At 46.5% G+C, this 11,608-nt stretch overlaps 1 protein-coding gene across 1 annotated transcript in view; it reads right to left on the bottom strand.

Annotated features, from left to right (window-relative positions):
• Nucleotides 1-6,474: 6,474 nt before the first annotated feature.
• Alk (ALK receptor tyrosine kinase) overlaps nucleotides 6,475-11,608 on the bottom strand; it is a 722,226-nt gene continuing 717,092 nt past the window's right edge. Inside the window, exon 29 of the mRNA XM_057785256.1 lies at nucleotides 6,475-9,238. Within this exon, the coding sequence (XP_057641239.1) occupies nucleotides 8,543-9,238 (696 nt within the window). The 3' untranslated portion in view covers nucleotides 6,475-8,542. The remainder of the gene's footprint in view (nucleotides 9,239-11,608) is intronic.

Here is an 11,608-nt window from a genome sequence, read left to right as displayed (position 1 = left end):
CTGGAACGGTGTTGTGTCATTTATCCTGTCTGCAACTCTCCTCAGTGTCTTGAGGTCCATGTGCACTGAGCTCCACCCCGTCGTAATGGCTAAGGTTTGCCCTATCCTCATAATGAAGAATCTGAAAGGTCTTTAATCTAGTACTTCGTTTTTTCTTAGAGGTTTCCATGCATGTATGTGATGCATTTTGATCATATGTATCCACCCTCTATTTGGAGCTCCTCTTGGATGACCCTCACTGTGTCCCCCTGACCACACCATGTGATCTATTTATTGATTTATTAATCTATTTTTTATTTTGAAAAACTCACTAATTCTAATTAGCTCTGCCCATGTGTGTGTGGGTATAGGGCCACTTACTAGAACATAGTCAACCTCCTAAGAGCCACCCTCTTGAAGAAAACTGACCCTTCCTTCCTCAGCTGGGGGGAGGCGTCTTGAGCCCCTCGCTCGCTTATGCTGGCTTGATCTTGTACAGGCGGTGGCAGCTGGTGTGGGTTCCAGGTGCTTTCGTTCTGCCATGTCCAGAGGTTTCATACTTTTTACTCACCAAGACAAAGTGAGATTTTAGTCACTCTTCTTTGGCGTATGCGAGGAGCTCCTAAGAGTGTGATTCTACAGTCTGGTTGAGTTCCGGTTAAAAAGGACTAACCCTTTCCCCAGAACGCTGTGTTATATTTCAGAGTAATTTGGGGAGGCATGATTTTAAGCGTTCAGATTTTCTAATTCAAGTTATTCCTTTAAAAGTGAAACTGGATTGAGACGGTAGAATCTGGTGGGAATTCTCTATCCCTCTCCCCAGAGTGCCTCGTGCCGCCATGTCCCCTTGCCCCTCATTTCTCATGTTCCCCCACTTCTCACACCCACACGTCTCAGGCCTCATGTTGGTTCACTTCTCTCCAAAAGCCATGACCAACAATCTTCTGTGTCTCATCTCCTGCACTAGGTGTAGGGCTGGAGTTTGGTCGCTCTGCTCATCACTTTATCCTCACACCTAGGCCATTCCTCGGCACCTGCCCGCCACTCAGCAATGCCCAGTGAAGAGACAGAGGCACTGAAGGCACCCATGGCTTAGATACCTACGTCAGAGAGGTGACACTGGGTGATTAGGTCATGGACAGGTTCATTTTACTGGATACACGAGGGAAGAGGACAAGGAAGGTTTGTTTGCAGCATCCCAGCTCTGCCCCAGGTCTGAGTTACTCTTCTGTTACTATGGTAACACATCACGACCAAGGCAGCTGACAGAAGGATGGGAGTCAGTCACCATCATGGTGGTGGGAGGCATGCAGTCAGGAACAGAAGCCCCATTTCAGAAGTAAGCTTGAAGCAGAGAGCAAATTGGCAGTAGGTGAGACCTTAGGCTCCCAAAGCCCACCTCCAGTGATGCTTCTAACCAGGTGGGACTTCCTCAACCTCCCCAGACCATGCCGCCAGCTGGGGGCCGAGTGTTCAAATGTGTGACTCTAAGGGTGGCATTCTCATTCAAACCACCACACCATGGAGGAGTGAGAAGGGAGAGATGGAAAGATGCTGAATGGCAGAGAGAAGGGAGGGAAGAAGACAGATAGGGATGCTGAGATAGCTCCCTCTCTGGCATGACCATGCTTTGGACCTTGGTACTCTGGTTCTAATGGAGAGAGAGCTAACTGTACCGCATGGAAGTGTGCACAGCGTTGGTGTCTTGTGTTAAACAGTTTCCTCTTAGAGTTTCAGCTTGAGGCTGTTTAGAATTCATGCTAATAGTGCTTAAATGTCATTGATCAATGGCTAGAAACGTAACAGAATCATTTTAAGTGAGGAATGTTATCGAGTAATTTTAACTGTTGGATAGATATTTGTTACCTAAATCATTGACACAGAGACACACAATGTAACATTACAAGCCAGTAGGAAAGTTTTTTAAAAAACTATGCCCTTTAATGCATGTGTAGTACAAGTGCACTGTCACTAAAGGCTCCTCCTGTCACCTGCTTTTAATTAAGGCCCTTTGGTATGCCAGTCCTCATTTACAGTGTAAGAAGCTCTTATCTAATGAGGCTCATGATTGGGTCAGCCACACTATGCTTATAGGGTGTGTTAAGATTCCATTATGGTTTGACATGATGCCTTTACCTAGGCAAAAAAAAAAAAGTTTTTTTTTTTCTATTCAAATTTTTGTGCATGCTTTATACCAGAGGGAGACGTGCATCTGGGGAGATTAAAGAAGGTGAGCGTGCGTTTCTGCTATTAATGCGGTCTCATTATGTTTGACGGTAATGAAACTTCCTATTTTATAGCTCTCCCTCGGGGGAAGCACCAAGGGGGAGATTTCCCCCTTTCACCTTTTCCACTATCTTCCATAAGTTGAATTTTTCTAATGATAAATCAGCCGTGAGTCCTATCGCCTACCTCACCGCACCTTTCCAATAAGAAAGTGTGTGGTCACGGTGCACCGTGGAGGGTCTGGAAGTGTGTTTGATATTCTGAGTGTTTGGGGCTGTTATTTATAATCTGTTCTTAGCCATCTCCAGTATTGAAGACATGCTCACAAATCTGACTTAAGGACAGCTGTAGAACAGTCCCATGTGTTAATATCTCACAGTATAGACAATTACACACATACATGTATCCTGATGGACTTGTCAGGACAAGTTTGATCTCAAGGTTGGGTGAGTTATCAGTTGTCTCAACCAGATCAATGAGATCAAATAGAGACTCTCTGAATTTGAACTTTAGCTATTGCTCAGCCCTAGGGGTTTGTCCCCTTCTGTGTCAGTCTGACAGAAGTCAAGCCCTGTCTGTCTAGCCTCACAGGATTCTTCGAAGCTTCGCCCAGATGCACTGCCTCACTGAGGACTGCGCTAATTATTATTTTTCACATAACAAATCAAATCAGACTTACATGAAACTGAATCATGTTAAAATTACACGCACGGCTTCAAGTCGTTCTTATCCACTTGCCAATGTCACCGCAGAGGTCCATCTTAAAACCTGGTCAACATGGTTGGTGACCTTGGCTGTTTCTGATGGTACAGGTGAAGATAGTGATGGACAAGTGTTGCTGTCCTACGGGGAAAACACCCTTGGGATTTGAGAGAGAGCTTTCATAGTCATTGCCAGTCTCAGATTGAGGGTGGTAAAAATGCTGGAGTCCACCCCCACCCTTCTCTCTTTCTCGAAGGGAATGGAGGTTAGGGAATTAAGAGCTTGCCTGAGAGTCTTGTGATCTCACTTTGTGTCCCATGTTGTGACAGGGAAAATCCCTTGTCGTGTTCGGCTTCATTTCTTTTATCGCCATCACCAGCTGCTTATCGGCATGTACGAGGGAAAAGAATTTCCGCGTGTCAAATGACTTCTTTTGAGGTCTTTGGAATACTACATAAATAATACTTCGAAAATACTTCTTTTTTTTTTATAAGAACAAAGTAGCAGGTATACTAAACTGTAGGAAAATTCCCTCTAGTCTTTATCTTTCTACTTTTGTGTGATGTTGAGTTGACTGTCCTTTGGAGTTTCTATTTCCAGTTATGCCACAAAGGAACGTCACTATAAACAGGCTTTTAGCATTTGCTACCCAAAGGCGAACTATAAATCTGAGAGGAGGGGCTCTCCTGTCCTACGGTAGTTAGGGAGAGCGACTCCTCAAGGAATTCCCTGTCATCAGGGCACTGGAACAGCACTTGAGGTGTGCCGGAATGCAGACCCCTCCCCCATCGAAACGTCTGTCCATTCTGGGCTTTGACACCTCCGGGAATGGGCCCTAAGGAAGCAGACTGACCGCCGCCCGTGCACCGGGCAGCTCATCACCATTCCAGCTTCGAGACAGATGTTTCAGGAGTTTCCTTTCAGACATGAGGCTGTGGCTGCACACATGTCCAGCTTCGAGTGACGTGATGCTGAGGGCATGGTGGCCATCAGACACGGCTGAGAGTCCTTTGGCTGTGGCTTGCAGGAGGCCATCGGACCCACTTCGTTTTGCTAATGGTTGTATGATTTTGACCAGGAAGGGGAAATGTGAATGGATGCTGACCCTTCTGGTCTGCTTCTCTGTGAAGGTTACATTTAACTAATTTGTCTCACTGGGATTGAGCCCTGAATTCATTATCTTTGGCACTAAGTGAGTTATTAGAGGAAGGGCTACACGGCTGTGCTGTGCAGATTATGGGCTGACCGTTAGGGTTTACCTGACCAAGCTGAAGTCTCATAGATCACACAATTCAGTGTTGAAAGGATTCCTCGAGACCGAACTCTTTATTCATTCATTCATTCATTCATTCATTCATTCATTTATTTATTTATTTATTTTGGCATGGGCTCCCCCTCCTCCTCCTTTGAGATGGTCTTTCTGTGTAGTTCAGGCTAGCCTTGAACTCACAGTCCTCCGTCTCAGGCTCCTGAGAGCTGGGATTACAGGTTTGTGTCACCATGTCTGGACTCCTTAACTTTTAAAAGAAAACTCCAGTCCCCTGCCTGAGTCTCGCCGGTGGGTGCTTGCCATCTAACACAGTCCCCAAACTCCTGCCCAGATTGCTCACTGTTGGCAAAGCAATGGATGCGTACTAAACCATCCCATGCGCCATAACCATCTGAGTTCCATCGGCTTGACGTTTGGCTCTGTTGGCAAATGGCTTCCTTATGGTGTAAATATTCTAGGGGGACCTGACAGTGTAGCTGCTCAGAATGAAGTGAGTTTAATAAGAATCTGCCTTTTGTCTGGCCCCAGCTGACAGAGGAGCGTGGCACAAGAGGCCCCTGTGGGTGAGTGTTTGCAGGGGGCCTTAGGTCTCTGAAGATTGATGGAGTGAGGGAGAGCATACAGGAGTGTCCGATAAGGACTGCAAGAAGTGGATTTGGGAAGGAGCTGAGAACAGACTTTGGTTATGGTTTTCTGAGCCTAGTGTGGCAGCACCGCTGTCGGCCGGTGGGATGGTGCACGTGTTTCACGTGTGTGAGAGAGCAGGGTGGCTTTAGTTTTCTGTCCTGTCTCACTCTGTTCCTGTCTGACTTTCCGAGTGTTTCCGGCTTAGCTTGAGTGTGTGTTCAAGGATGCAGTAGAAATTAAATTTACCTGCTTCAGGGTACCAAGTGAAAATAGAATCTTAATAACAACCTTCCTGTCGTTTCTCAGGCATCCTGTTTGATTTCAGGGCATCATGTCAAGGGATTCGGGAACACTGGCGTGTGTCTGTGTGTGCACAACTTGGCAACCATCTGCTGCTGTGATGTACTTAAGTCAAATTGTGGGTTCTCTAGGGACTCATTATAAAAAGTCAGTAGCTAAAGACAGATTGACAGCGCTTCACACAGCTTCGGGAATCTTGTCTTGGAAAGCGCGGCTGTGGAGCAGCCTGGATTTACATTCATGTTGTTTTCGGACTGCGGAGCTCAGGAAGGATTTTAATCCTGCTATATTACTGGAGAAAATCTATCAGAATAGCCCAGCTGTTAGAATTGCTTACAGGTGCACCCTGTGGATCTGGATGGAAAAGCTTCACATTTTAAAATAATAAAATTGTTCTACAATTATATGGTGCTTTACTGTCTTAGGGTTCATGAAATATTATATGGAAATGACTGTTTCCAAAGATTGCCTTAAATTGATGAAATGGCTTCTTCTCTGTGGTGCTTATCTTTAATATTTGGGACTTTAGAGTCTCTATGGTCTTCTTTTGAGCAAAAAAGGAACTGGTCAGGATGTGTTCTCGTGACTGTCGTTAAACAAGGGACAGATAAAGGGAATCCATGCTACCAGTGGGAAAGCCAAGACCCCTGAGTATGGGTAGTGCCACCAACCCCAGAGCCTCTGCAGGCAGGAGGGTTGCTTGTGAGTTCATAGTTTATGTTCTCCCCCAGGGGTAGCAGGGCAGGGGCGGTGTTATCTCTTTGTGCATGGAGGTGACACAGGTCGATTTATCTCCAGATGGCCAGGACTCAGACACCACTGTGGGCAAGAGAGTCTGGTCCTGTCTGCGAAACAGAATATACTTTAGAGAAAGGTTGTCCCAGCTCTTCTGATTGGCTATAATTTAGAGGTGTCACATATTAGCAAAATGGATATTCCTTAGAAATCGCCTGTTCCACAGTGGAACAGCCATGACCCTTTTGATTCCTTCTTTACAGACATGAGATACAAATAATTATACTAGCTTATGGTTTAATTAGCATGGCTCCTGCAAACCTTAATTGGGCCTGTTCACATTCTACGTGGAACTTGCTGTCACGGTTAATGAATGTATTAATGTCCAGTATCTGTATATATTGCCATAACTATATGGCTGGTAGAATATTTAGTGGACACTAATCCAGATTCATGGCACCTAGGGTTTACCCAACTTCAATGAAACATCTTAATGTCATCGCAGCAGCTCAGGGTGGAGTTGTTTATTGACTTATCCATGTACACAGGCTTGAAGATTTGACCGGCATTTACATGAACATTGATACTAATAAAGACGATTAGAGAGAAGCAACAAATCCGTATCATTGGTAGTAAGGCACAACCTGAATCTGAGGGTTTGTAGAGAGGAAAGGGGTGAGAGTCCCCGCCCCCCATTAATAACAGAGTTAGCTCTTTAGCCACAGGGCACACCGCCTGCTCAGTTGTTTAGTGACTTTACAGTCAGCGACTGACAGCTCCTCTGGCATCAACCTCAAGACAGTGTTTCTCAATGTGAGATTCTGGAACCTCTTGGAGTGGTTTGTGAGCTGAAACAAGGCTTTTTGATTGTGTGGCTTTGCATCAAAACTTGAGGCAAGGCTGGTACAGACGGAAACTTTGCCGATAGCGTTTTCAGAACTGTTACCCATACGGTCGCCCAAGTCTTCCAGCTTCAGGGACATCAGATGGGAAATGCTTGGGGCAGTTATGGAAAAGTAGTTTCTGGAATTACCAGTGACTCCTTAGATGTTCAGAACCAATTTGAGGGCCAGACAACTGCCTTAAGGGGACAGAAAAGTTGTCTGGAATTGGCATAGAACACAGTGGATCTCCTGCACTCAGAAGTGGCACTTTTGAAGTAGATGAAATGGAGGTGGGAAGAAAGTTGTGCGTGTGTGTACAGACACACAGACACACACGCGTGCACGCGCACACACACGCATACACACTCCCAGTCCCTATGCTTGGGAATGCTTTGTACCTAGCAAGTAACAAAAACATTTTCCCCCAAAGAGATGCTTCACAGCGAACTAACTGGACGTGAGAAAACAGAAGCTGAGGAAAGGGGGAATGAAAACATACAGATAAACTCGGTATTGCATAAGCATGTGTATAAAATTTAATGGGTTCCCGATTCCATTTCATAGAAATAAATTTCATCTGTGAAAACCAGGTTCAGAACGCCCACGAAACACAGCATCAACCTCAGCGACCTCAACTGTCCAAGCAACACGTAATTCCCGTCCTCACTGCCACCTGGAGGAAAATGCTTTGCTGTAATCTGCATCTGAGATCTGTATAAATTATGCTATGAATCTTTGATCACATCTGTGTTCCCAGCACACCAGGACCTCATGGCTAAGGGAGAGAAAGCTCGGGGGAACTGGGGAATGATGGGCCAGGGTCTAAGCCCCTGGAATGGCCCAGTGAGTCACCAAGGGGAGGAACTCTGGGATGGGAAGGTTGGGGCCTCCCATGTATTGACATCCATGTCCACGATTGGGTATCTTTCTATGCTTCTATGTATCACTGCTACTTATTTTTTAAAGGTGATCAGATCTGAATTAATGGAAAGTCTGAAATATAAGAATTTCAATCTTGAGTTTCAAATCCAGTAGGAAACCTCACACTCGGTATTTAACTTTTAGTAGGAAGATTTTCTTAAGGCATGAGGTATGTTAACAGGGCGTTTGAATCGCTGGATCGCTACTGGTGTTTCATTCTATGCAAAGCACTTGAGATGTATGCATTTCGCTTAGATGAATATATATACACGTTTTCACTATACTACGAACTATTCACGACTGTTTTTTTTTTTTTTACAATAGTCAATGAGTTAGAACAATTAAAAGCCTCTAACCACAACCCACAGCGATGTCAGCTTATGAGTTTTCTTTTCCATGTAAATAACGTCTCTCCCCATGCTAAGTCATTGCAATTAACTCTTTCATTTCTGTCCCCTCGCCCCTCGAATGGCTCATGTCCACCAGGCAAGGAAACATCTACGACTCCCTCTATGAGACACGGAAGCAGCTAGTCCTGACTACACGGAAGCAGAGAGCACACAAATTCGGAAAGAAGCCTTAGGGGACTGTACAGCGGACCATGCACGGAAACTTGACGCAACCAATCCGGGCCTTGTACTGATCGCTTTTTTAAAAATGGCATTTTCTTCTTTTGAAAGGATAGATGAACCCATGCTCAAAAACCTTTCTAACGCATCTTGAAAATGCAAGTTTTCCTTATTATTATTATTATTTTTAAATGTGGCACTTCAAAACAAAGTTGGCACAAAATGAAAGTGATATTTGGTCTCTGGTTTGTGGTGGAGCCATTCAGTCTGTCTCTCTCCGGGAGGGCTCCGGCTCCTCCAGGGGGGAGAAACTAGTGTGGTCGCAGGGCTCAGGGCCCTGGCTGGGTGACCTTATTCTTGCCTTTCAGCATGGTGTCCCCGGGGGCAGCGGTGGCTTCCAAGGGGAGACCCTGCTGCTGATAGCCATAGTTGACGTTCCCGCAGGGAAAGTGGCGCAGCCTGAACAGGGGCACCTCCTTCATGGTGGCGCTCAGAGCCGATGGCTCAAGCAGCAGCGCAGCCCCCGGTCTGCGGGGCTCCGCGCCCGGCCCGGTCCAGCCACCCTCTGCCGCTCCTGCCCGCGCCTGCGGCTCGGCGCTCGGTGGGGGATGTGTCTTTTTGGCTGGCTTCTCCGTGAACCACGAGCCGTAGGTGGGGTTCCACAGGCTGGTGGGCTTGTTTCTGGAGCCCGTGCTCTTGTGCAGCTCCGGGGGAGGGTTGGGCTGAGAGAACGCCATGTTCACGTGGCCCCGATCGGCCGCCCCTCGGGGCACCCGACCCGCCGCCGCACCTGCACCCGCTAACGCTCCCATTGCCGCCCCCGGGGGCTTCTTCACCAAGGGACCTGGCGCAACCAGGGCTGAGGGCTGGGTGGCGGCGGGCGCCTCTTCGAGCTTCGCGGGCTGGGGGGACACCAGCAGAGGAGGTATCCCCTCGGGGTCTTTGGGCCTCATGGGCACTTTCTCCTCCTCCTCCACCACTGGGCCATATTCTATGGGCAGAGCTGTGTTGATGACATCCGGATCCTGTGGGAAGAAAGGAGAGCGAGAGAGGACGGATGAAAATGGAATCACAGAGATGTCAGATGGCAAAGAGATCTCAGAGAGAGTAACATCTGTTTACAGATGAGCCATTTTTTTTTTGTCAACTTGACACAAACTAGGGTCGCCTGGGAGGTAGTATCCTGAACTGAGTTATTGCCTCCATCAGATGGGCCTGTGCCATGTCTGTGGGTTATTTTCTTAATGACTGATGTGGGAGGGCCCAGTCCACTGTGGGCAGTGTCACCCCTTGTTCCGGGTCGTCTTAAAAATAAGTGAGCCAATGAGCAGCCTTCCACCGTGGTCTCGGCTTTAGTTCCTGCCTGCAGGTTCCTGCCTTGATCTCCTGCCCTGGCTGCCCATGACTACGGATTGTCAACTGTTAAGATGAAGTGAACCTCTCCTTCCCAAGATGCATTTGCTTGTGGTGTAATGTTAATACATTAACGGGTAGGCCTAAGCAATGGCTGAGCACCACTGTTCTTGAAAGCCTTGGAAGAAACCATTGTAGGAGAAGAGGGTACCAGGTGCTTATGGGTGCTGGTAAGCACCCACCCCTGGGACAGTGGAATGGGAGCCATGCAGCAGAAGCACTGGGTAATTTTTTTTTTTTTACAGATTTTAAAAACTTTATTAGGTTTTAATTTATTATGTGCATGTAGATGCCTTTGGACATTCATGTGCCTGTGTGTGGAAGTCGAGGACAGCCCTATGGAGTGGGTTCTCTGTCTTCCACTATGTGGGTCCTGGGGATTAAACTTAAGTTATTTGGTTCTGGCAAACAAAATCCTTAACTAGTTGAGGCCCCTGAGTTTTGTTTGTTGGTTTTGTTTTTTAACATTAATTTAGCAATATTATGGTCTATTTCCAATAATAGTCTCGCAACTTGAAAGACAAAAGGTAGTGTGACTTCTGTTCTGCTGTAGGGAGGGTGGCAGAGGAGAAGGATGCCATGCTTGGCTTCCAAAGGGTGTCCTTTGCTCTCTCCCTAAGCACTTGTAGTTTCCCTCATATTTGGGTGATCGGCCCCTGGTGGTGACTTCGTGTTGTATGTCATTGCATGTGCTGCTGTGGTGGTGACTTCGTGTTGTATGTCATTGCATGTGCTGCTCTCCAGCCCCTGATGGTGACTTCGTGTTGTATGTCATCGCATGTGCTGCTGTCCCCCTGTAGAGACACATTTGCTCATTCAGACATGATGGGGCTTTTGTGGAGTCGAGCAAAGTCTCAACCATGATGAGGAAAAGCCATTCACAAAAGCAGCTTGGTGCTAGACTATCGCTGTCATCATAGACTGTAACAGGAGAGCAGACACAGTTGCCAAGGGTTTAAGGAAAATTTGTGGGCGAAAACTCGGGGGACATTTAGTTCAGTAATAGTGTATGAAAATGGAGGGAGAACCTCCATTACTTAAGTTTTACAGAAGAGCACACAGGTCCAGTATCTGTCAGCAAAGGGTTTAAGAAAACAGCATCAGATATCTTTTAAAAAAGCCATTTCATAGCTGGACGGTGGTGGTGCACTCCTTTAATCCCAACACTCGAGAGGCAGAGGCAGGTGGATCTCTGAGTTTGAGACCAGCCTGGTCTATAAGAGCTAGTTCCAGGACAGCTAGGGTTGTTATACAGAGAAACTCTATTTCGAAAAACCAAAACAACAAACAAGAACAAAGCCATCTCATTTCTTGCCTGTTTCTGACTCTCACAGTCATTAAAATATGCAGCTGTAGAATCACCTGCTTTTGCAAATGTATCCTGGAGAAAACATCCCAAAGAAAAGCATGAATGTGTATATGTGTTTACAAGTGCACCCTATTCCTGTTACAACATAATAAATTAAATGTTATTAAGCAAGGTTCCCTGAAACAGCCCCGAGATAACATGGTCACTGACTCCCATCTTGATGAGAGGGTTGAGACAGTAGGGCTAGATAGTCAGCTGCTGAAGTCTGGGGAAGCTGTCAGTCCCTGGTCCCAGTTGAGAGAATTTAGAGACATGGTGGCTCATTGATTGACTTTTCTTTTTTTTTTTTAAAATATTTATTTATTTATTATGTATACAATATTCTGTCTGTGTGTATGCCTGCAGGCCAGAAGAGGGCACCAGACCCCTCTACAGATGGTTGTGAGCCACCATGTGGTTGCTGGGAATTGAACTCAAGACCTTTGGAAGAGCAGGCAATGCTCTTAACCTCTGAGCCATCTCTCCAGCCCCTGATTGACTTTTCTAAAACATCTCCGTGACGTGGCCACCCGTAGGTTTTCCACGCTCCAGCAGATGAGCCCATCCCCATGTAAATACGGTGTGTGGACTGGTTTTATGTCAGTCAACACAAGTTAGAGTCATCTGAGAGCAG

Source organism: Chionomys nivalis, chromosome 1 (genome assembly GCF_950005125.1).
Source record: "Chionomys nivalis chromosome 1, mChiNiv1.1, whole genome shotgun sequence".
Taxonomy (NCBI): Eukaryota; Metazoa; Chordata; class Mammalia; order Rodentia; family Cricetidae; genus Chionomys; species Chionomys nivalis.
The sequence above is the reverse complement of the archived record's forward strand: the minus strand, read 5'-3'. Positions and strand labels throughout refer to the sequence as shown.